This window comes from Augochlora pura, chromosome 9 (assembly GCF_028453695.1).
Source record: "Augochlora pura isolate Apur16 chromosome 9, APUR_v2.2.1, whole genome shotgun sequence".
Classification (NCBI taxonomy): Eukaryota; Metazoa; Arthropoda; class Insecta; order Hymenoptera; family Halictidae; genus Augochlora; species Augochlora pura.
The window spans coordinates 2,733,326-2,759,448 of record NC_135780.1 but is presented as its reverse complement, the minus strand read 5'-3'; the positions used below and the strand labels follow the sequence as shown (position 1 = coordinate 2,759,448).

At 45.0% G+C, this 26,123-nt stretch overlaps 1 protein-coding gene across 3 annotated transcripts; it reads left to right on the top strand.

Moving 5' to 3' along the window:
* Positions 1 to 969: 969 nt before the first annotated feature.
* On the top strand, positions 970 to 25,966 carry Dcx-emap (Doublecortin-domain-containing echinoderm-microtubule-associated protein). Of its 3 annotated transcripts, none has more exons than XM_078190762.1 (17): positions 970 to 1,395; positions 2,100 to 2,325; positions 2,892 to 3,414; positions 4,060 to 4,237; positions 18,907 to 19,140; positions 19,398 to 19,514; positions 20,672 to 20,903; positions 20,991 to 21,286; positions 21,580 to 21,744; positions 21,818 to 21,913; positions 21,986 to 22,123; positions 22,197 to 22,457; positions 22,512 to 22,769; positions 22,891 to 23,053; positions 23,146 to 23,328; positions 23,400 to 23,495; positions 23,570 to 25,966. In XM_078190762.1, the coding sequence occupies exons 2-17, from the start codon at positions 2,190 to 2,192 to the stop codon at positions 23,836 to 23,838; spliced, it is 3,345 nt and encodes a 1,114-aa protein (XP_078046888.1). In that variant the 5' UTR covers positions 970 to 1,395; positions 2,100 to 2,189; the 3' UTR covers positions 23,839 to 25,966. The 3 variants fall into 3 exon arrangements, with proteins under 3 accessions (XP_078046888.1, XP_078046887.1, XP_078046889.1); XM_078190761.1 differs by having other exon boundaries at positions 20,672 to 20,912; XM_078190763.1 differs by lacking the exons at positions 970 to 1,395; positions 2,100 to 2,325; positions 2,892 to 3,414; positions 4,060 to 4,237 and adding an exon at positions 18,071 to 18,442 and having other exon boundaries at positions 20,672 to 20,912.
* Positions 25,967 to 26,123: the final 157 nt, after the last annotated feature.

Genomic DNA, 26,123 nt, shown 5'->3' with positions numbered 1-26,123 from the left:
TCGGTTTGATAAGAGAATGCCGGGGTTCGAGACATCGCATCGTCTGGATCGAAAGATGTGGCTGGCGATTCGGAGGACGAGGCTTGCGCGCAAGGGTCCCGGCCAGTGCAACAAGTTCGGTGCTCGTTTCGCCGGCGTCGGTTCACTGACACGGGCGTCGATGCCGGCAAACGTTGTCCGGCAGGAGAACGAACAGGAACGTCGACGTCCACGATCACGACGACAACGACGACAACGACGACGACCACGACGGCGGCGCCGGGGTAGCATGGTTCGTTGCTGTACCTCCAAGCGACACACTCGACGTCGGGACGCCATCGTCGAAGGACGCATGAATATGTATACCGGCCGGTGTTATCTCGTATCCGAGTGAACCCTCGGTGTCACTGGACGATACACCTCCGCGTTCGCGCGTTGCTTTTCTTCGCTGTGCTTCTTCGACTCGTTGGACGATTATGGTCGCCTTGGGAAACGATTCTCCGAAAATCGGAGCAACGTGATTTTTTTCTTTCGCGAGTGTGGAGACGGTTTCTTTTTCCCGAAGAACTACAGCATGTTCTGCGGGAAATCGATGGATTCAAGGATCGCTTCTGGTTGAACCATGGATACATCACTTTGTGAAGAGTGATTCCTGCGGGCATTAACGAATAAGTTACTTCCGTCGAATTCAGAGAAGTTCGGTTCTTAGAGTAGATTTTGATTAACGGATAAAGGCTACCTACGTGGTTTTACAAGCTATATCAGTGTCTATTTGCTTGAATATTTCTCTCACCTTATAATAAATCAATTTGTAAATACTAAATAAACTTCTAAACAGTTTATTAGTTTTCTAAATGCTGGATCAAAAGCTACTTGCAGGGTTCCTCGAGGTAACGTCAGTGTTCTTGACCTTAGTCTCCTGAAGCCAAATGTTCTCCCTAAAAAACTGCGAAACAGTTATGATAATTATTATGATAAAATAGTGTGCTGATGTTTAGTAAATTAATTTTTCGAACAAAACGGTGGCTTGTCGCGAAACCGGAAATACTCACCGACGCAAAGGGCAGTCGGGGCTTGTTCGGGATTTTGGATTTTCAAGGCTGGACAAGATGAAGGGTGCCGATCGATCGATCTGCAGTGAACTGCGGCTATAAAATAAAAGTGCATTGTAAGCGTGGGACCTCCGATCGATCCGGAATCCCCGGCAATCACGCGACACGTGGACGTTCTACCGGCACGCCGTGCCGGATTGCTCTTTTTTTCGCCCACGTTCCGTAGAACCATACCGGAAAGTTGGAACCTTGAATCTTCCCGAGAAAAACAATCCGGGAACGATCCATCATAATTCTGACGGGCGATTTTACGGGGAGGAATACGGCCTCGAAAGGGTGCTGTTGGCTTCAGTCCACCATCGAGGTACGCTCGGACAACACCTCCCACGCGATAACATTGATCGACAGTTATCTACATTTAATTAATCCCATGTGACATGTATGTGTATTTGATTTTGCAATTTATTTACCGCTATGGCACGAAAGTCCAAAAGTCCTTTTGGCTAGCATTATACGCGCACAAACCGTTTCGATTTCAATTTCAATTTGCCACGGAGGATATACTTCTGCGTATCTAGATGTGCTACCGCAAATTTCCTTGGCTCGCAATTTCAATTAACGAGATTTCCATCGGCTACACGGTAGTTTCGCAATTCTCGTGTTCGTTAATGTACATTGTGCATTGATTTGTGGATTGCAGAACTGGTGACGCGGCTTAATCGATAATCTACCTTGTGTACTTGTTTAGAGAAACGACGTAGACGTTGCTGCTCAAAAATAATTCTTCTTCTAGAAAAAAAGATATTAAATTCTCATAATTGAAGAATTCAGTCGAGTATCCTTGTTACTAAACTTTAGATTTTCAATGAACGGGAGTTATATAAAAATGTTTTCCGAGTGATAGTAATTAGGACCAAATAATATACCTATGTTTTTAGAGATGTTAATGGTTACACTGCGACTCCATTTTCCCGGAAACGGGCTCGCAGTGGATAACGAAAAGAAGGACAGTCCGGAGACTTGAACGCCCGGTAGACGCTAATCTCCGACGAAACATGTTTCTTCCAGGACCGCCTCGTTGATCCTGGGACATCGAGATCGGGCTGAGAGAAGGAGGGCCAAGGAGCGAGGAGGGCGGAAGGCGGCGGCCTTGCGCCGATGATCGCCGCTGAAAATCAGTCGAGTTTGCGTGCCGGCTCCAGGCTGGGGCAGTACGAGGAGGTAGCGGGCGACGGAAGCGTGGGTGGCGGCAGCGAGGGTGGTGGAGGCCCCGCAACCACTACCTCGGAGCCAGGTGAGAGAGAAAGAGAGAGAGAGAGCCAGCTAATTACCTGGGGAGATTGCAATCATCCTCGCAGAAAGCTCCACGAAAAACCAGATCCCCAAGCTGGATACCCTTGCTAAAGAGTCGCCCGGTTGCTTAATAACCACCTGGGGTCCCTGATCCGCTTATGAGACGATGATTAAATATTGTTTAACTTGCTGCAATTTCAGCCGATCGACCCCACTGATAGCCTTAAGTCTCTGGGAGGTAGTTTAGCCCGTAATTGCAGAAACAGTTACGTCGGTTTCATCCCCATATTCTGTGTCCCTCGGGGTAGCTCGTTATCCGAAACTTATCGAACTCGTTAAGTTACGGATTTGTTGATAAATCCGTTGGAGTAGGCTTTTTGTAAGAGTCACAGTAGTCATCGAGCCCCGTTTCCATTTGTGCAACTGCTAAATGAGACAATGATGTTCAAGTTATCGCGGGGCGCATCCCTTGACCTCTAGAAATTGCACAAGTGGAATCAGGGCTTTGTGGGGACAAGGTGAGGTAGTCCAGGAGATTTTGGAACCACCGATCCCCTGAAACTGCAGGTGTGATGACCAAGGAGGAGCAGGAGGCGCCACGAAACGAAAGCTCCCCAAAAGAACCGGTCAGCGCAGCGGCAACAGTAACTACACCTAGCGGCGTCGCGACGACGGTGTCTAGCAGCGTCATCAGCACGACGACGAGCAACGTGACGGCGACGACGATGCCAGGTGGAGGCGCTCGAAGCGACGATGACCAGGAGGAGGAGGCCGAGGAGGCCGAGGAGGAGGAGGTCGACGAGGAGGAGGACGATGAGGATGGTGTGGAAGTCGAGGGTGGGGCGGCGCAGGAGGCGGTCGGCGGCGGTCTTCTGGCAAACGAAGGTGGGGGTGGAGGCGGCATGGCCGGCTTCTGGAGGCAGAGCAGACCCTCCAGTCCCCGCATGCCGCCTCCGGAGCAGCCGGAGCACAGGCCTAAGAGCCGTCACGAGCCGGCGCCCGCGAGATACAACAACCTTGGTTACTGGAGGGCCAGGCGAGTCACTTTCTACAAGAATGGCGATCCGTATTTTCCCGGCATCGAGTTCAGGTGAGCCGATAATAACTAGTAGTCACTCCTCTATCTGGCTCTGCTGCTTTGCTTGCGCCCTTCTATCACCACCGACAGTACCTTATTAGGGTGCAGGTGGCGTGTCCACGTTCCGTGGCCTTGATTTCGGACTATGAATGAGATCCTCCTTGCAACACGAAAGACACTCGACATCACTCCTGGGACACCTCATGATGCACTATTCCCCATGTATAAGGAGATTTCCGAGGGGCGAGAGCCTCCTTCTTTGTAGACACCTTGCGCACCTCTGCGATCATCTGAAACGTTGGTTGACACTGTTATCAACGTGTTAGAAGCTTCTATGGGAGACTGAAAGACACGTTCTACTTTGTCGACACTCTGTTCGCTACCTCGTACAAGATCCTCGCAGTTTCATTTGCATGACATCTCACGGATATTTAAAATCATTCGTAGATGGTTGACAAACACCTTTTCTACTTTGTCGATACATAAGTTGCTATCACGAATGAGATCCTCGAAATTTCCACTGTATTGTAGCTTTGTGCACGTTCGCAATCTTTTGAAACGTTAGCAGACACTGTTACCGTACAAACAATTGCAATTAGCTGGGATGTAGTCACATCTGAGATGCCGTATCAGAGGATAACGATGAATAAATTGCAGGTTCAAGCCGGGAAGGGACATTGGTTCCCTGGAGGCCCTTCTGGACAGACTGTCCCTGCGAATGGATCTGCCCAGAGGAGCGCGGCACATCTTCTCGATGGACGGCGACAGGAAACTCACCCTCGACGAGCTCGAGGACGGTGCTTCTTACGTCGTGTCCAGCTACAAGACATTCAAGGTAAGTCCATCATCCTAAAAAGTGTTCTCAATAACGATACAGTCTACAATCAATCTGGAGCGGTTCTACCTGCGAGATGATACCAAGATTCCATCGACGATTCTCGCTCGAAAGAAGAAACATAGAACTCGTTAATCGCTGCCGGTGGGAGAAAGGCATAGATTCTCGACGGCATTATGCATCAGGCTTCAGAAAATTGGCTGGGGAAAAACGCAGGGCTTTAATCGCAGTCGTGGAAAAGTGGGTCGTTCGATGTGGTACATTGCACGAAGAAGAAATAAGGGTGTAGATCGGATCTCGGGCCGCGATCGCGGGCCAAACGAGAGGGACCCGATCTCGTTTAGAGGGCGATAATTCAACCTGTGCATGGACTATAAGGCAATGAAGTAAATAGTTCACTCGACTGGCTCCCTGTAACGCTCGGTATAATTAAATCGCTGGTGGGGGACATTCATGCTTAATATTCATGAGGGTGTGAGGTCCGAAGAAATGTAAGCTGCGGCTCCCTGCGAACGCGTACGGACATTGTCGGGACACGCATACTCTGTTACATGATGCCGGCCGATTTAAGAGGGTCGCGATACGGCGATTTATAAGAAAGCTGCGTATATTCCCGTCAACAATCTTTGTGTATCTGGCCCAGATCAGGACTCGAACCGGGACGCACGCAACTGCCGCCTGATTGGCTACCTAAAAATGCAGGCTGCCGGCCATCGGTGACTCTCGAACGCTCTTCTCGGTCTGGAGACTGTCGATTCCTTCTTGGAGAACAGACGAAACCTCGAGATTCATTTTTCTTCGTGAAGGAGGCGGTCGAGTTTTACAGCCTCGCTGATTGTCCTGGTCCTTTCGAGATTACTGCAAACAAAAAGAACTGGTCTGTTTAGAAATGGCATTGGGATTGATCTAGAAAGAGTCTAAAGATCGAAATCAGAGAACCGCAATTGGAACCTGAGGAGGCAGGTATATCTGTTCGAGGCTTGGCCAGCAGAAAAACGGTCCAATTAACGCTCTACCCTTTTAGCCTGGTTCCGGTGGTTCAGCGAAGCGGTTCATTATTTTTATGAATCCGCCGACAGGGAGGATCGGTTTCAGCTGGAAAGTTGCGTCACCGGTCGTTAAGGATGGCCCACGCCTAGCCTGATTTCCAGGTTTTAAGGTGTGACGGCCCGTTATACGCGCTCAACGTTTGCTATTGCTGCTCGTCATACGGTTCTCTCTCTCTCTCTCTCTCTCTCTCTGGCTCCCCGCTGTTGCCTGTATACGATCCGTTATTTCGATCGTCGTTGCGCCGTGGCTCTCTCGTGCCGGGTCAACCCTTAATCCGGCAAAGTGGCCGAAGCTTATGCACGATCCTATCGTTCTATGGACTTTGCATGCCGATCGTATGGATTAGGGACCAAGGGAATCGGCGGCTATGGATACCTGGCCTATATACGCGACGAGAATACCCGCGGAAAGCCTTGACCCATATCACAACTACTTAAATCGATATCGAGGTGAACAGCGATTCACGTGCAACACCTTGCCTGGTAATTAAAGAGAAAAATGCTTGCCATAAAGCTCCCTAATTTGCCGGGGACGGTCGGCTAAGTTGCGCGATCTAACGAACCATTCTCAACTATTAATTACCATGCTCTGAGCAGTCCTGGGAACTTGCCCGGTTGTAGCACGATCATGCGACTTTCTGATTCTTAAGCAGACTTACGGGCCTCGTGTAAAGTTAAGCTAATTCATTAATATATGTATATTGAATTACTTAAACAGCTACACGGTATTCAAATATCCCTCAGATTATAGTTCCCTTAAAATCCACGTTGTACGTTTGCTTCCGGTGCTTATGTTCATTATTTTGTACACATAATTCTGCAAAAAGGTATATTAATTAATATAAATATTTGCAATTACTGTGCTTAATAGCAATAATAGATTGTCATCGTTTCACATGTGATTGTAAAGTAGGGAGGGTTCATCAAAATTGATATCCGTTTTTTCGAGAATACATCGATGGCAAAACGTGCATAATTTCGTACGATAATTATCGACGGTGCGCGGAGGCGCTCGTATATGGGTTAAGGGTGTGAAAAGGGTTAAGTAATTCCGGCATTGTTTACCAAAGCCACGTGGCAGTCTGGATCGAGGTCTCGCGTAGGTGAATCCTGCGTCGAACTGGTGGGGATCGGAGCGTTTCACTTGGCGGAGAGGAGGGTTGAAGTATTGGTGCAGGGAAGGAGGGGGTGAAAATAGGGGTTGGCCGCGATTGCGCGCAACCACTGCTTCCTTTCCTACCCTCCGCTTTCGATCCTCTCCCTCCCTAACCCTCGACGCCTCATAATCGTCCACGTTTATTGCTCATCTGTATATTCTCGGCCACCCGTGCGCTCGTTCATCCCTCTGGATCTCGGAAATTAACCCCATTAAAAGGTTCCTTGTCCGCGTTCCTCCATCGACGACCTGGATTTCTGTATGCTGTCATTAGAAAAACTTATCGACTCACGGAACCGAATTAATAAGCGCGGGAAACTGGGTTGTGGAGAGTTAATTTGCACTTTCCATGTTTCCTGCCGCAACCGGGAATGATTCGGCTAGAAAACGTGCTGTCGTATGCAACTGTTCGCCGCACGTCATTGTTGTACGCTGCAGTAAATTGAACCCTTCGATAAGAATCTTATTTCGTATCCTGGGCACATTTCCAATGGCCCGTTTTGGACCGACCATGCCAATCTTTTTCGCACCAATCGCTTTTCGTTTCTTTTTGATGTTCTGCTTGGAATATCTCTTCGAAGAGTCATACTTCTTTCTAAATGTATATATCTATTCTCGTCTTTTCTTATCAATTTTTGGTGGACAGTCGATTGTCGCCTGTAGTTTTTCCGATTCGAAGTGTCCACCGATTTTCTATGTCGCCTCACGTTTCCTAGAGGGCATGAATCACGGAGTAGCATGGGGAGTGGTGGCTAACTTCCGTTAAGGAGACCGATGCAGGGCTCTTAGCCCGTAGGGCGGTGTGCAAGGGAGAGACCGTATCTCATTGACCGTTGGTCAGCCCCGCAAGGGATCAATAAACACCGAGTTCTCCGCACAGACGATTCACAAACCGCGTTTCTACTACTGGCTTTCGGGCAATGACGAAATCAGCGTGGGACCGTCGTCATTCCTTCGCTATGTCCCCATAAAATCCACCGCTGTGCCCCGATAGCTGAAAAGAACAAAATACCATAACGTAACTTCAGCTACTTCAATTTCATTAGAAAGCATTGGCACACAAATGGTTTTTTAAATCTCGTATTTTACAAGAAACAAAAGATTTTGCGATACAAATAAAAGTGGTTGAACTACGTATATGCTTCCGTGCAGGGGCAGCGACAGGAAACTTAATCGCCGCAACAATGACTTGAAATAAGATATACTCTGCTTTTAAATCTGTTTAATAGCCACTTACCATGTTTTCGCACATAAAGGAAAGTTTCAACACTCAAAGCGACGATATACCGAGTAATTCCGAAATGGGACATCGCGTGTTCTGGACTGTTCTTAGCTCGAGATCAGCTTACAATTTTGTCGAGTTTGCTGTAAAAAGAAAAATAAGGAAAATTGGAGACCGTTGCACCGAGCCAGGAAGGGATTAACTTAACCATTAGTTTCCTCCGAGCGGGGCATCGCGAGTCAATCGCACGGTTTTTCTCGATCGGTGCCGGAAGCTCGAAATTTCTGGTGGCACGGAACGGAGTTGTGTGTGGTTGCATGGTTCAAATCAATAGACTCCATCGAAGATACTCGATGAACGTCGTCGGCGTGTATTACGTACGCCTGTGGCCGGGGTTTGCAGTAGTAATAAACTGTTACTTCCGACCGCAGCAGTAACACCGTTTGCGAGAGAGACGGCCAGAACATAATTGATTGCGTCAACTCGCAGCCGCCTCTGATCGGTGCTATATCTTCCACCGGTTTCTCGTCACTTCCGCTCCTCTGCAACATTCATTTTTCACTACATTATCGCCTCGCGCCGTCGACGACAATGCCGCGATAATATTCAATTGCTCAACACCGATCGGCCCAGAAATTTCGCACGAACTGCCCTGGCCCACAAATCATATTTTTGCGATCATTATCTATTTAGGCACACTTCGGTCAAAGTAGATATGCAATCTACATTAAAGATTCCAGATGCAAATGCACGTTCGAAATAGCAAAAGTTGGGCACAGCGTTGATAAATATTCTATAAATTGATTCGTATTTGCTACTTTCGAGCAAGGTACTAGATCAATTTGATTTGCTTGTTAACTGACAAATTGTTTAATTCGCCAAGCGATGGAAATTGAGCATCGTACATTAGGTTTGCATTTAGAATCGAACGAAACTCCCTCTTCAATCGAAAATAGAAAATTTAGTACTAATAAGTTGAACTATTCGATGGCATGGACGTTGCGTTGCCTGACAAGTGACAGTGACATACGGCGACCACGCATCGGGCATTGATGTCTCCAAGTCTGATTGCTATTCTTCGGTCCCTCCGTTAGCGTTGTCCTTTTCGCTCGTCTGAAATATTTTTAACAATTCAGCAACGAAGTTAACAAATATTCTAAACTCACTGAATTTTGTATTACCTTCTCCTACCGCCAGAAATGTTCTCGAATAACCCGAACGACCTTTCTTTCGTTCACTGTCAGTCCACACACTCTTTTTATCAAGATCGTAAAACTGTGCAATCGAAGTTCCATGCGTGAGTCACGGGAGCCTCAAAGGAATAGTAAATTGCCGCAGAACGTGTAACTTCAATCTTACAAAGTTTCCCTTATCCGTCCTATCTGTACAAGCCTCGCAACACGAGCCATTTTCATTTCGCGATTCCACTTCACGAAAATCGTAGCGGCCTTCATGCTTGCCCGACTCGAGAGTAGGCTTTGTAAAATTACGATTCTTTTCGTCTGACTCCCAATAAGAAGATATTGTAGTAGAAACTCAGTCTCTGTTTCAATAATTATTTGGTACGAATGCATAAATTTCGTACAAATCATGAAATATTTCCAGAATTCAACAATTACTGATAGAGAATAGGGCCGGGGGGCCATGGCAATCCGCTGGAACATTGTAATTTACGCCAATTAATTACAAAGTATTCCATCATCGGAGCGAGCGTGCGGAAGATCGTTTAGGCGAAAAACGGGGGAAAAAGTCTTTTCCCGTGTTCTTTCTCGCACGACCGCGTTCCCGGTGACTAATTACTCGGAAGCGATGCATAAGGAAGAGGCGCGGGTAGGCCGCCGCTAATAAATTGCTATCCACCGGGCATCTTATACATGAATAATAGTCGCGATTGTTTCTTTCTAATCAGTGTGGCATATTTCGAAGCCCGGGAAGCTTCGTCACGCACACACACGTTACATCGCCCCGTTCTTCATTTTCATATCGCGACCAGCTTCGCGGCGATAACGAGTCCTCCTTTCCTCGAGCAAGAGCCCGGCTCGGCCCGTCTCGGCCCGACCCGACCCGAACCAGCTAGGTCATTCGTTTTCTACCGCGGCCACGTAAATTCATAGAGGATAACGCGCCGGATCGTTCTCGAAAGAAAATAACTGTTGACCGGCTTGAAATTCGTGTCGGCCACCCTCCCCACCGCCGATCCGTCACGAACCGACGAGACAGAGCAGGCCACGTAACTGGCCTACATGCGTCACGAGATCCCATTAAAACAAAAATTAAGCTTGTTCGACTTAAAATATCCCCTGTTCGTGTCATTTCGCGGAAACGCGAAAGCCTCGTGCAGATTTTCCTCGCTCGCCGCCCTTCGTCCTTCTTAATTATTCTTCTAGCGGCCCTTCAATCCTCGGAAGCACGAGCATCTTTTCGGGCCATCGGCTAGCCTTGCTTTTTCAGTGAGGCTGTTGAAAATGATCGTTGTCGCTCTGAAAACGATTTTTATAAATAATTTTAAAATAATTATAAAATTATCAATGTTTGTGACTAAAAAATATCCTTTAGTTTTCTACGATAAAATTCACCGTAAAAACGAAGATATTTCCATTGGACTTCAACTAAATCGTTAGATCGCGGCCTTTACGGATTCATAGCGTGCGGCATCTGAGAACTCGGTGGTCTGAAAACGCTTAAGAAATTTCATGAGGTTTTTACATTATTGCAATTCCAGTTGGACTTTTAATACACGAATTCCTGTCTGATCCGAGTAAACTAGTTCAATTTGCATAAATATTCCTAGTCAACTAATTGGAATGTCACGCATATTCTGTACAATTCTCGGTTCATTCTCGACACAGGTCAACATGTCGTATTCAAATTGTGGGATATAAATTTTATATTACAGCATGATATAGTTCTCGCGAAGGTATAGCAGCGCTTGTGTGAAAGTAAAACGAGGGTTGAACGCGACACCATCTCCCCAATAAATACACGCTGCAATGCAATTACAGTCTAAGAAATCCGTAAATTAAGATTTTACAGAATTCAAGCGGTGGGAAACGACCACCATACGACTAGTTTATCGTACTATGAACGTCAAATGGCGAACCCAACTTTGCTGTAATCTTAATCAGCAATCTTCTGAACTTATTTAACTATTTTCTCTGTCTCTGTAACAAAGAGCATTCATCCGAAGATATCAAATGAATAATAATATTAAAGTACTGTATCGAATAATTTTCACGCTGCTCTATCTACGGAACAAATGTGTCCCAGATTTCGGCTTGAAGATAGTCGGAGTAAATTTAACTGGCTGGCGATAAAAATGCGATTGCTCAAAATGCCGGGGGCATGCAAGTGGCCACTTCCAACGCCGGGGGCAAGTTCGCAATGTTGTGGAGCGAATCAGATTCGTGGCCGCACAATTATTCGATAATTCGGAGTGTATCGCTGGCAGGATCAACGTAATAATGTCAATTAATGTCTACTGCCGCCAGGCATGCGGCCCGTTCGTCTTTTCCACCCTCCTGCCACCCCATGAGGAAACAACTCGTCGACGTCGGGTATCGTTGAGATTTACGAGCCCGCGGGGACCGTTTATCGGCGCAAATATTTTTCGTACTGCCCGGCCTGCAATTAATCTGCGACGGCCATGCGAACGTATTTTCGCCGCGGCGGCCCAAAACCGATAAGAACATTGCGAAATTTGGGGCGAGGTGAGATACCAGGGCAACGCTGCAAATACCGCTCCCATAATCGTTCCTCTTTTTAATTCATCGCATCTGGACGAAGTAGCGAGCTGTTCCGATATGTAATATGTAGGGTGCGAATATTTAATCTGCAAGAATGGTTATTATTTAATTATCTAATTGTCTAATGATATTATTTCGACATTGGGTCAGCTGCAATGTGAACAAACTAAAAAAGAAATTTTCGCTATTTCTATCGTTTCTCCGATCGATTCTCTTAAAATCTATTTTGTTCATGGCAAATGAATCCTTACCTGAATGTGTTTTTTCGTGACTTCATCAAATGTCTACTGACACTAAGAAAACTTTCTTTTCGAATCATGCAGTATTTGCGTTTTGCGAAGCTGACTCCAGCTTTATCGTTTGACTGTAATGAATATGGATGAGGGGTCCGTGATTCGAAAGGAGTCTTAGCGAAAAAGTAACCGGTCCGAAACGTGTTGTGGGTGTTCGGTGCGTATAGGAACGCGGTTACATGACGTGTGCCGATCGACGATATGTAAATCACTGCGGCATCCCGACTCTGTGGCACTCGTTGTGCCTTTTATCCCTCCGCGGCACGCTTGTCGCAGAACATTCGCAGGACGACCACCCTTGCGTCACACTCGGCTCGGTCGCGGCACGATCGGCCGTCACGCACCCCCAGTAATATATGTCAATTACGATTTCAACCCTTGCATACATAAGCAGCCCTCCTGCCACGGCTGACTGCGACCACTTCGAAATGAAATATAATCCGTTCTGCGATAGTTAAGCGACCACGTTGCCACGAGCCCGATGCTTCGGCGAGGGTGCGAGCTTTTTATCCCTGCTCGATCAATCTTCTAACCAACCTGCAACCATAAGTCAAAACTTTTTAACGAAAAGGGAATCGCAAAGATCAGTAATTAAGTTGTATTCTATTCAAAGATTTTCATATTTTGTATTTTCCACGCTGTGAAAATTCTGTATGCCCCCAGGTAATATAAAAATTAATTTTTAATTGAGAAATTACCATGTTAAATGGTTTCTAAGATTAGTCCATCAGATATAGGATATATGAAACCTTTGCACTTGAGTAGCGATTTTGAAACACCACTAGAAATTGCTGTATCATGTTTCAAGATAATTTTTACAGTATCAAAGTATTTAAAATATTGTTAAAAGTATTGTACTTGTCAATAGGGTTGATAGAAAATTCCAGAAGAATTGAAAACACAGAGTATGCCAGAGGGGCCAGTAGCATAGACGATCTTTACGTTTTCTCAGCAAGGTACAATAACTTCAGTTGCAAGCATTCGAGCAATACATATTTGTATTAACGCCTCGACCCAGCACGAAACTAATATTAAACGTGATATGGCGATCGTCGCGCGGCATCGGGCACACGTGAACGTCTCGAGGCAGATCGCGCGATAGCAAAATGGAAAAAAAATGTTTCGTGTTAATCCGGCCAGGCCGAGTTAACCAGGCGATCTCGGTGAGAACAGCTTATCGGTGCAAAGGACCTTATCACCGACCAATTATCGTGGTGCGCGTGCATTCGGATGGCGTGTAGACATTCTATCCCCTACACTTTATTTTTTTCTTTATTTAATTTTTCTATCAGAAATTCAACTAAGTTTTACCGTGACTTGCCTTTCGTCGCCATTAGACGATGATATTTTTTCAGGTAGCCAAAATCCTGATCCCAGTTGAGAAATAGAATAATATTGGTATCTCGAGTAATTTTCGTTTGGTAGTTCAACGATTGATGATTGCGGTGACATCGAATGGTTGGCAAGAATGATAATCCCTGGTCAATGACCGCTCAGGCAAAGGTTAAGGGTTGAAGTACAACGACGCGACCTTTCGTCGGTCTCTTATCATCGAGGTAAATGGTCAACAAGTATATTCACCCTGACTTCATCGAATGGATTCTTCCATTCATGAAAGGGACTCTTGATCTTCGTAGCATTCTATTCGTATTGATGAAGTAAAGCTCGTTTTCGAGGTCTGAAGGGGTGAGAATCTTGCACACTGTACAGCTGCAGTCATTTGAACAGTACATCGTGTAATTGTCTGGAACAGAGAATCAATATCAGTAAACAACCTGTGTAATCTATTCGAATTAATTAAAAAGGATCACTAGTTTTTATTATCTTACAGCCCGAGTGACTGAAAGCATAACAATACGTTATTTACAAACCATAATTACTCATAAAGAATCTATAGTTTCCTAGAATAAAACTTTGCAACAGAAACTATACTTCCCAACCCCTCTAAACTCAAATAATCGCATAAAATAACTACCTTCTTCAAGATTACTAATTTCCTACGTTATTTACTCCACCACTGGGAAAAAGTGGCGACGATTGAAGGTCGCCATTGATCCCCAATGCACAGCTGAGTCAGCTAAGGCAGCCCACCTGGAACAATCAATTCTTAATTATATTACTCCTATATTACTCTTGCTGAAATGTTCAGAAATTTTCACGTACCAGATACATCGCTGGAAAATAGATTGGAGACGAACAATTTTCTTGAACTGTAAAATTGCAATGGTAATTGTTAGGCCAGCCGGGATGTAATTATGAAGAAAGGATCAACGCAAGGGGTGCACGACCGCGTAAATGCGTGAAAAGGTTAAGGGTTGTAGCACCCATGGTGAACCCAGACCCGCGGAGGGTGCACCCACGCGTACTTTCGTTGCACCCTCCATTCGATCGGCGGTGCATACCATCGGCCGAAAGATTGTTGCACCGTGACCTTGGCCTTGCGCCGTGGACGTGCATCGGGCCGCGCGTACGCGCGACTGCGGATCGTAATTTACGAGGCTGTCCTCCTAAATTACGATGCGAACGTTCTGGACTCTGTGAATGGAGGTCCTGCGACTTCCTTCGTCCTTTTTCCATTCCCTTTTTCAACCAATCGACACAATCCTTGGATTAACTTTATTTAAAGGAAAAGTGCTTGACGCATCTGTTAAAAGTTGAGTCTAAAAATATTTATAAAATAAATTATTACTAAAACGCTTGAGTTTTTTCTCTTAAATTTAAAATGCCGGTGATAAGGCCGCAAGCCTTTAATCTATCTGGAGCAAACTCTTAACAATAATTTCATAAATTATTAATAAGACGAATATATTTTAACATGCCGGGAAAACGCGAGGAAGGCGTAGCAAACGATTTCACAATAAGTGCTCCTTGCTGTTAATTATTGGCCGAGGTACTTGTACGCCGAGTATTTAGCACGATTTAAAAAGAGCGCCAACTGATTATCACAATATACATTCGACTTAATTATTGCTAGGGCCACGTATCTAAGAATGATCTATGAGATTTGTAGAACACTACCGGGTTTAGTGAACAGCGGCACGCAATATTCGTGGACACTGCCGAACCTTAATTTTCGTCCGATATCAACCCCCATAATTATGACAAGAATGATCGATTAGATAGCTACCGGCGTCGTGTTGAGGAATTATACACTAAAAACTTCGCGAGCCTTCGTGGTCGAGATCGGTGATAATTTTTATAAAAACTGTCGTAGGTCACTGTTCACCTATAATGCTTGGTTTTAGTGAAAGTCAGAGGGCTTGGAGAGAAGCTAGGACTTTCAGTGTTTTAAAAATCTACAATTCAGATATCACGATCAATAAACACAGAAGAGGAACAATAGAATAAGAGTACCGAAAGTCTACAGAACTTCTGGCCAAGTTTCAATAAAATAAAAAATCTATTCGACCGCTGTGTAACCTTGAGTTTCATTGGTGACTCAAGGAAAGTACCTAGTCGTCGCTTTTGTGGAACGCAATGGGGCGAAAGTCCTTCCAGATAGTTGCAATAAAGAGGCCGGTAGCCTTGGACGGAATTCACGAGGCTCGTTAAGGGGCCAGCACGTGATTTTCACCGGCGACGCTGGAATTTATGCGGTATTTGTTATTCCGACGGAGACAATTTGCAAACCGAAGGGATGGAGCGCGATCGTTAACGCTTATCAATGCGATGCACTCGTGGAAGAACAACCGCGCAACTTCGAACAAATAAAAATTCATCTACGCTTAATTTTGTGCACTGGATTAGTGCGCCAATTGCGTTGATTTAGCGATTTGATAACGTTTGCATTAGGATTGTGTTCACGTGTCATTCTTCCTACCTACTTAGTTAGCTCAGACGTGTTTTTTTACTGGCGACATGTCTCGTTTACAGTACTCGTGCCTCGAGCCCGTTAACAGTCGTCCGGATTATGTTGTCATACTTATTAGCTTTCGCTCAGCCCTTCGTTGTCCACCGTGTTTATTTTCGGAGGAACCTTCGTTAGGGTTTGCGATCCCGCATTAGAACAAGAAAGGAATTCATTAGCCAGCTCATTGTTAGTTAACATGTAGCAAGAGATGATATTTTGATCTTGCCGATAGCGTTGCAATCCTGATCTAAAGAGAACAGTAATTCCAAATTAATTGATCGTACAATAAAATCATTGTAAAAAGTGAAGAAAGTAAATGTAAATGTTAACTGTCATGAAATTTAACTGTTTCGATTATTCTTGTGCATTTTAAGCAAGTGGAAATGATCAATGGATATGACACAGGTTCAAGAAACAGTCCGACGGTTAAATTGGCGTGGTTTTGATAGAAAGAAAACAAAGGCGACCTCAACAAGGGTTAAGCTTACGTCACAGAAAGGATAGGCTGCCGGAAGGGTCGCTCGGGTGTGTGAGGCGGTGGTCCGACCTTCACCCTGTGTTAATCTATGCTTCCATTATCATACCAATCCCATCAAAGCTGGCATAGCTTTGCGACTGCACGACGATGAATCCGGTTATTGGTCGGCCGAACCATTTTTCAATGAGTATACCGTTCGCCGACTGCACCCTTGACTTCTGCAAACCAAACGTAATTTCTTATTTAAATATAATAATAATGCCATGGTATCGAACGTTCGAATATGAATAGAAAAATTAATATTTCAGTTCATTTTGTAAGAAATTCTGAAGCGTTTCATTAAGAATAAACGCTTATAGAGAAAGGCCAAGAATCATGCATCCGGTTAAGGGTTGATCGACGGACTTATCGCGAGTAAACGTTAAATTGCATTTCACCCACGCCAAGACTAAAGTACTATTGCTTTGCTTGAAAAATTATACGCTTCAGGTTGAATGAAAAATTGTTAACGCTTGATAAATTGCGAAGGGTCCGCGTAACCAGCGATGACAAGGTCATCGAATCCCCGGCGCAACTGCTACGAGAGCGTGCGTGTCTCGAATTCATAAGTCGCTTTATTAGACTATTAGCCTCGCCATCCTTTTTTTCCCACCCTCCCTATCCCGCACACTTTGAATATCGACCCTACTTAACCAATCAGGGTAATTGGTCCAATACAATGCCACTTTCCGGGAACGGTCGGGACTTTACCCGTGGGGTGTGGGCGTTCCCTAATTCTCCTTACGGGAAGGCTTTCAAGTCTTCAACCAACCCTCATTACCGGGTGTCTGTCAGCGTTCCAGATATCCGAGTTTCCCGCCGTCTATCATGATTTACTCCTTCCAAGATACGACTATCCTCCAATCAAATTTTGAGAAGCTATCCTTGGCACCACCCTGAAAATGGAGACGAGAATCATTAGTAAAATGTGGTATCGCATATCTAGTGACAATGACAAATGTTCGATACATATAGGTCGAATCATAAGTAATTTCTCGCGCTACTTCAACGCGATTTAATTAACAAAACTGAAATTGAAAAGTTAAACTTGATCACAGTGATTGTCACTTTAATCATGTTGCATCCTGCAAATCCTAAGAAACGGTAATCTGATCGAGCACGCCACGACATCAACCACGACGCCAAATAGCTCTTAAGAAAATTTGAAGAACAATATCCTTATAACAAATCTTGACGTACAAACATGATATCAAGAAAAATTGATAAGTCAGCCCTATAATAAATCTATACTCATAGACACTGTGCCAACAATTACGCAGTAAATTTAGCACCAGAAAGGGTTCCTAAAATTAGAACCTTCCAAAAATTCATCGGAACGATGTAGCAATCCCCGTGCGTCCAGAAATAGCCGTGGGTCGGCCGATGAAATTCTAAAATACCCCAACAACCCTGTCATTCGGGCTATATTTGCCTACAATGTAGGGAAGGGCGCGAGGGTTTGATTACACAAAGGAAATCTCAGCTGTAAGGTCATCGCGAAAAAAGGGTAAGGGTATACGTAACGATAAGTCGATCGTGAAACACTGTTTACAACACGCGAGAGATAAAAAAAATGGGGGGATGGAAATATGGGCTCCAGAGCAGAGGGGGAGGTGAAAATTGGCGTGATTTTCGAATTTCGGGGCCGGTGGTGATCCCGTAGTTTTGCCAAGACCGAACCGAGGGGTGGGTGTTTGTCCTTGAGACACGATGGCTCTCCGCAAAAGCGGGGAATGGTGGGTAGGGGATGTTGCAGCCCCAGGGGCTGGTTTCTCGGCCCGAATGGCACACCCCGCCTCCAGTTGTCCATCGAGCACAGTCGGGGGTGCACCTAGTGGCCACACAACCCTCTCTCCAGACAATCGTATCCCTTCGACGGCCACGTTTTTCATTGGTCCCTCTGCAGTGGATGGCTGAACGCCAGCGTTCCTCCGGTTTTACCAATTTTTATCACTCGCGACGTTCGTGCGAAGTCTTCCAACCACCTGGAGCAAAGGGATTTATTGGTCAGTGGTTCCCGAGAGCTCATAAGAATTTAGAGATCGTACAGTGATCATCGAGTGTCCCTCGTGATCAAAAGTGGACAAGAAAATGTGAACACCTGTGACTGTCCTGCCTGTGGAACCGTTTCGTTGGAGTGAATATCGTTTCACGGGGGGGAGCTACAGTGATTTGGGTCCACCATTGAGTCGGCAAGTTCCTCGTCCCGCTCGGACCTGGAGCCGGACTTTGTCGCCGGCTGCGAGAAGGCGGACTCCTTTACCGATTCCGAGCCAGAATCCTGCGACCCCGAGTCCTGGGAGGGCTGCGACAGCTTCGTCGTGTTGATGAGCGATTCTTTTGAAGTCATTTCGCTGCCGGCCGATATGTTGCAGGTCCCGAAATACGCCCCCTTCGGACAAAGTAATGGAAACACTGGTTTGAAGTTGAAATCGGCAGCCGTGAAACACTACAGACTGCTTTAAAATCGTTAATCTCGGAACTTGGACTTTCCTTCCAAAATTCATACTGTACTAAATATCAGAAGTGTCCCTGCGCCTTTAATAAAAATCTCTGTAAATGTACAAAGTGTTTCCATTATCTTCTTTAACCCCTAAACATGAATTAACTCGTATACGCATTGCTAGAATAATTAGTGCGTGATAAAAACAGAAGTAACTATCAGAAGTTTGCAGAAAAATTTATAATCTAAATAATTGCTGACTTGTCGGAGACAAATGTAGAAAATTTTTACAGTACTGCATGTTTAAATGCGCTAGTCACTGTACATAGATTAAATATATGTGATTGCAGTTTAGGGAAAGATGGTTTAATTGATCAAATGCCTTTTGGAAAACAGCCGGCCAGCTATGGAAAGAAGAATAATACTTGGTACACTAGCCCAAGTGGAGGAGGCAGCAGGGGTGGAGCAGGTGTTGGAGGAAGTGTCGGAGGCTGGCAGAGCAGACCACCGGCGGTGGCAAGTCTCAGCAGAAAAGCATCCATCACCGACGAAGCACCACCCCCGGGTGGCGGAAAACCTTCCTCCGGACGCGTCATACGAATCGTCAACAACCACGACCACACCGTCCAGGTGACTAACAGAAAAAATATCATCTAGATACACCTGCCGGTTGCACGTAATGTTAGGCAAAACTTTGTAATCGGTCTGTGACACGGAACCAGCGAAACTAGAACCTTCTCAAGCATACAAATCATTTTGAAGCTCGACAATTCCATCGAGACTGCAAAGACGTTGTGAAAACCTTACTGTTTTCTCGATTGCAAGTTGAAGAATATTTTGAATGAAAGCTTGATAGTTGATCATTATTTTGTCGAATTAATTTCCAGTGCCGCGTTTTGTTGAACCTCCGCACCTCACAGCCATTCGAGGAGGTATTGGAGGATCTGGGACAGGTGTTGAAGATGAATGGGGCCAAGAGGATGTTCACAGTTTCAGGGCAAGAGGTAAACGCATTTTAATTATTCATATATTCCCAGCCAAACTCAGGTGTTACGTTCCATCTGCACAGAAACATCGTTTTAGTGTTCGAAAGGCGAGACAATCCTCGAAATCGTCGAAACAAGTGACGCAGATTATGATCGATACGTTCATACATTCGTGAACGACTCGAAACGTGGGCGACTCGAAAGTTTATCAGCGATTTATGCAAATCCGAAGACATTGGCTCGGCATCGTACTTATAAAATCTGCTTGAATAATGTTTGTCCATAAATATGCATGGGCCGGCGGGGGCAGAAGCGTCGAAACGAAGCGTGACGATATTGGGGTCGACTTCTTGCCTCTAAATGGAATCGGGTCGCCGCTTAAATCTCCCATGAATCGTTTCGAATCGTTCTACAATCATAGATATTGTTCAGAAACTATGAAATCGATAAATTTGCCAGTTATTAACGTACACAGAAGTTTTTGGTAATTATCTTTAGACAAAATAGCATCACTAATAAATTTGTAGTAACTAATGTGTAATTTCAAGTACTAGCCCATGAATGATGGGGTTTATAAATTAATAAATCACTCAGCACATTCACAAAATAGCAGACAAGTTTCTCGCAAGTTTGATCACCTTCGGCATTAATACCTTAGAAATGTATCGATAGTATTATTACGTAACTAATTCGATAGAAGTGGTTGAGGTAGTGCAAGTGGGTCGGAGGCCCCCGTGAAAAAGGTCAGAGATCCATCTTTTCAGGTCACGACCGTATATGAATTTCAAATTGGCCAATTTTCCCTAGCGAGCATTCGGCTGCCTTGTACATCATCGTATACGGACAGCAACGATGTCTACGTCAACGGTGACGATCGTGATACGATCCCTGTATTAGAAAATGTCTTGGTTCATTCATTTTAACGGCGGCCGCTCCCTCACAACACATCCATTTTTCTTCGATATATCATTAGTCACGCGCTGATTGTATCTGAAATATTGGAAGAAACGTTCTCCAACATTAGTACCTGTAATAATAGTAATCTTTACTGCACTAGCCATATAAGGAACATTTTAAGTCTTTTGTAAGGGTTGATGAAGCCAAACGTACCCTACTTTACCCTATTTAAAACATAAGTTCAAATTGCAGAATGTTCCCACTTGAATTGCCACCAGGTGAGAAGCTTCTCTCAGCTGAGGAACGAGTTTGCAGATGTGGACACGTTCTACCTAGGCACGGGATCCGGAATAGGGATAGTTGGCACAGTGACAGCGTCCCCAGCCAGGAGATCGAGATCGAGAGGTCCTCCCACCGTGGTGGAGGATATAGGTCGTCAGCGAAGAGCGCGCAGCAAGAGCAGACCGCGGGCCCTGTACGCCCCTGACTCCGACGTCGTCCGAGTAAACGGTTCTCCATGTCGTTGACCTACTCTTTACACGATCTAATGTTGCAAGTAAGCCGATCGATTGACGAACGTGTACTCTACGCCAACAGATTACAGCGTCGTCGAAGTGTTGCGCGACGAACCAGCTCGGGTGACGATCAGGGGGCTGAGACGCTCCTTCTATCCGCCCTCTCACCTGCCTCCGGTCGACAACTCGCCGCCAGATAAGAAGCTGCAGCTCGAGTGGGTTTACGGGTATCGGGGAACCGATACACGGAGAAATCTCTGGGTCTTACCCAGCGGAGAGCTCCTTTACTACGTCGCTGCCGTGGCTGTTCTCTTCGACAGAGAGGAAAATGCACAACGGCACTACGTCGGCCATACGGAGGACATCACCTGTATGGAGGTACGGTGGACAGTAATTAGTAGACTGCGAACTTTATACATTTGTAACAAAAGATGAGTAAATCCAAAGCAAAGCAATAAAAACATTTAAAAAATTTAAATGATGCTGTTATTGGATTATAAAGAACATTTTTTTCATTGCTTGGAGGATATACTACAGCAAAACTAAACTAAAAACGATATTAATTTTTGGTAATATAAATGCTTTCTTGCACATACCATAAATGTTTAAGAATCTGCAGGCCAGTAATTAGTCTAAGCGAGCAAGCAACATTTCAACACCATGTTCTACAGGTTCATCCAAGCAGGGAGTTGGTGGCGTCTGGGCAAAAAGCTGGCAGACACAGGAAAGCGCAGCCACACGTCCGCATATGGTCGACAGAGACTCTGCTCACCCTTTACGTGTTCGGAATGACTGAGTTCCAGATGGGCGTTTCGGCACTAGCGTTCTCACAGCTGGTAAAATATCGTATCTTTGCGCGTGTATACCAAAGAAAAAAATTGCGTAACGATTTTGAATATGTTTCTGTAGAATGGGGGCAGCTATGTATTGGCAGTGGACGCTGGTAGGGAGGCGATACTCTCCGTGTGGCAGTGGCAATGGGGTCATTTGTTGGGCAAAGTAGCGGTAAGTTTTTTTAATGAATTTCTTGACCCTGGATTTTGAAGTCTAGTTAATAAATTGGATGAATTCTCGCAGACCATGCAAGAGGACTTGACTGGAGCTGCGTTTCATCCTCTTGATGATAATCTTTTGATCACGCATGGCAGGGGACACCTGACCTTCTGGAACCGGAGGAAAGATGGGTTCTTTGAAAGAACTGACATCATCAAACCAGTAAGCTTTCATTTATCATCTACTGATACTGTTGTTGTATAATAATAATAATAATAATAATTTACTATTTAAGCCGTCCCGTACTCACGTGACGAGTATCCAGTTCGAACAAGACGGTGATGTCGTGACTGCAGACAGTGACGGATTCATCACTGTCTATTCAGTGGACGCTGATGGTGCTTATTTCGTTCGAATGGAGTTCGAAGCACATAACAAGGGCATCAGCTCCCTTGTCATGTTGTCGGAGGGTACTTTACTCTCTGGCGGAGAGAAGGATCGCAAGATTGCAGCGTGGGATTCCCTGCAAAATTATAAACGCATCACTGACATGAAGGTATGAGATTTCTAATTCTGCTAAATAATTAGATTTAATTAAACTCTTTTTTAGCTACCGGAAGCTGTAGGCGGTGTTCGCAGCATCTACCCGCAACGACCTGGGCGAAACGATGGGAATATATATGTAGGAACCACAAGGAATAATATCTTGGAGGGTTCTCTTCAGAGAAGATTCAATCAAGTTGTTTTTGGCCATGGTAGACAATTGTGGGGACTCGCTGTGCACCCTGACGATGAAGTGTTCGCCACAGCGGGCCATGACAAGAATATTGCATTGTGGAGGAGGCATAAGCTTCTGTGGACGACGCAGGTGATTTCTTAGTTCCCAATTAATTCGACAAGCGAGTGTTCCATTTAAAGTCTCAGCAGTACGCTATTTTGCTTTGAGATTGTGTTGTCTGAAATTCTAAAGTGTCAATTACATCTTCCAGGTTGGTTTCGAATGCATCTGCATAGCATTCCACCCCTTCGGAGTGGCCCTAGCTGCTGGATCCTCCGAGGGTCACCTTTTGGTCCTCGCGGCAGATACTGGTACAGCTGTAGCTACCCTCAGAGTCTGCGGATCTCCATTGTCCTGCATCGGTTATAATCCAAGTAAGCCATAATCTCGATTAACATTATTATCTCTTCCATATTGGTTAAAATAATTAAGGAAGCATCTACCTCTTAATGTTCTTATTGTACAGCTGGAGAAATAGTGGCAATGGGGTCTCAAAACGGCAGCATCTACCTCTTCAGAGTATCCAGAGACGGGTTCTCGTACAAGAAGAGTAATAAGATCAGAGGAACACAGCCACTGGTTCAGTTGGATTGGAGTTCGGACAGCAGGTTCCTTCAGACTGTCACTCAAGACTACGACCTAGTATTCTGTAACTATCATCATTCAATACAATCTGCAAGCACAATTAGTAACATAAGACTAAGTACGTGAAATTCTTAGGGGACGTAAAAGCATTGTCTTCGGAGAAGAGTCCGTTGGTGATGAAAGACGTCAAGTGGTACACCCACAATTGCATGGTGGGCTACATGGTGTCAGGTAAATAAGTCTGCCATTCACCTGTTTTAAAGTTCGCGTAAAATTAGAAACTAAATGTTCAATTGTATCCTTAGGAATGTGGAATAATCGTTACTACCCTCTGACAACCGTGTTGACTACGTCCAGCAGATCAGCGGCCCACGACATGCTGGTCAGCGGGGACGCAGAAGGATATCTCAGACTCTTCAGATACCCTTGCACCAGTGCAAAAGCAGAGTACATTGAAGAGAAGGTGTACAGCTCGCTGGTGGCTTGCGCAAGATTTCTTTATAACGATCAGAACGTGGTCACCGTCGGTGGAACCGACGCCGCGCTGATGCTTTGGGAGCTGGTCGACGAATAAACGACCGAGAACCATCGGTCGGAGTTTTGTTCGTTTGCAGATCTCAGCCATGTCGTCGATCGTCGCTCAATCCGCGATAACGACTTTTTTATCGACTAGCGAATGTCTACCTTATCGCTAAGCGAGTTTTCTTCAAGAGATCGCGTTCAAGGTCACTGGAACAATTTAGCGCCGTTTACGTCGCGTTTCGTCATTGTTTCCCAAGACCCGTCGTGAATGTAATCAGCCATCAATCGGACGAGCTAATTACCATTTTCGTGGAAGAGAAGATGAGGCGGTTGTCTTGGTACTTTCACTTTTTATAGCGGACTCGAGCCTCCGCGCTCTCGATACAGTTTTCAAACACTTCCGAGGATCTATGCATTTTATGATGGATTGGTACTTGAAGAAGCGTAGACATTGTTTGTTGTTGAGGCCCTTTGGCCTGATCCTAGCCCTCGCTAAATGTTCTGTACACCGGGAGGCTCGGACCTTTTCCGAAATTCAAGTTTTCACATTGAAACGAATACGAGAACAGAGTTTTCTATTTAGTGAAAAACATCATAGATACTGGAATGACCGAACGTAGACCAAGCGCTGAGGACATGTCGAAGAAATAAAGGAAAACATGGTAAACCGTAAAAAAAAAGTACGATTAGACAATATTGAAGAGATATTGTAGACGCTATTTGTGAGAACGAGCTTAATCGTTCGGGGGATACGTTTACGGGGTCTACAGACTCCATACGTAGTTGGGGGACAAGGAGATCTATCTTCCCTTCTTGTTCTCTGCTCGATAACGCATTATCAGACCGCGAAAAGATGTGGTACATGTTGAGAAACGTAGATGATAACGCGTCTAGAGACAATTCGAGACGAGCATAAGCGATCGGGGCGCTGGCGCCCCTTGGTAGTCATTAAGAGACGAACAATAGTTGTAAGCCCGTGACGACGGGACTTATTTAAACGAAACTGAGATACTCACAATTCATGCACCCGTGTGTCAGGGCACGACGGTTCAACTTATTTATTCTTCAACGTTTCGAAGATCCTAGGGACAATGCTGTGTTGCGGGTCAACGAGCCACCCCGTCGGTCCCTGCACCCCCTTGTTCACCGTTTCTAGAAGAACGACCGTGATCGAGTATAGTGTATAACAGAGTTTAAGCGTCATGTTGCTATCAATGAGATAACGTAGACGTAGATACACGTGAATTTTGTCATTGTTAGTCGCGATAGGCCGTAAGCACGGGATCGTCACTGCCAAGGCATCGAATTTCGAAGTTTGTTTCGACACGACAATCGTGTCTTGATCACAAGTCTCCTCTGTGAGCGATTTTCGCCGCGAAACTGCGATTGGAGCAAGATTTAGATGGAGCTCTTAGAATTACGATCAGTTGTTCGTACAGTTGACATTGAAAATTATAATTGGTGTTCTAGTCGCATTTAGGTAATAGTACGTTAACGATATATTTCTAAAGTATTGGGGCTAGCCCAGGATTGTGTCATTAGTAGCTTGAACGATTCAAAAATATTTCAAACGTATTGACTTTTGAAATTGATTAAATAGCGTTATCGAATTTATTGATGACTCTTGAATTCTACTTTTAAATTTGATAATAAGGCAATTATCGTTTGTAGAACGACTTTGTGAGACATCCAGCTTGATCTTAAAGCTAATAATCAAGGGATGAGAGCTCCAACAGCAGTTCCGCGTCATTGGAACCCATTTTTTACGTTCTACATTTGTAAAACTGGAGCAGTCGAACGAAGGTTCTTCAATAATCGATATCGAAGCTTTCCGCCGCGCGCAACTTTGCGAGCAATTTGTTAAATCATTTGCATCATCGAGTTTGTGTCCCGCTTTGCGACCCTTGCGCAACGTTACTACAGAAAAATATTGTTGCGTTCAATTAAAAAAACTATTGAACTTTCGATGTTGTTGATGCAAATGAATTAATGTTCTACCCGTGCAAAAGAGTTTTTGCGAAAGGTCGAATGTCGCAGGCAGGACTGAATTTTGGTCTTCGATGCGCCCTGAAAAACACAGGAGAGGATAGAAAGAGGAGGATTCAAACGATTCCCCGCAATCTTTAGCATAAAGTCGTAACAGTGTAGAGAAGCTATCTTACTACAATAAATTCTGCACATTAGATACACCACGATCTTCTCCTTGGGTCGACGTGTCCCTTTACCGGTGATTGGCGGTATCCAGGTCCATACATAATACTTAGTACTTAATGAATTAATTATAATAAAAAAGAAGCAACGTGTCTAAGTAAAGTACTTTGAAGATCACGTTCGAAG

Bases quoted from the DNA above. Each gene is read 5' to 3' on its own strand.
- Dcx-emap (XM_078190761.1), top strand. From the start codon at position 2,190: ATGATCGCCGCTGAAAATCAGTCGAGTTTGCGTGCCGGCTCCAGGCTG. The intron at 21,745-21,817 runs GTAAAATATCGT...ATGTTTCTGTAG, and splicing joins CACTAGCGTTCTCACAGCTG to AATGGGGGCAGCTATGTATT. The intron at 23,496-23,569 runs GTAAATAAGTCT...TTGTATCCTTAG, and splicing joins GGTGGGCTACATGGTGTCAG to GAATGTGGAATAATCGTTAC.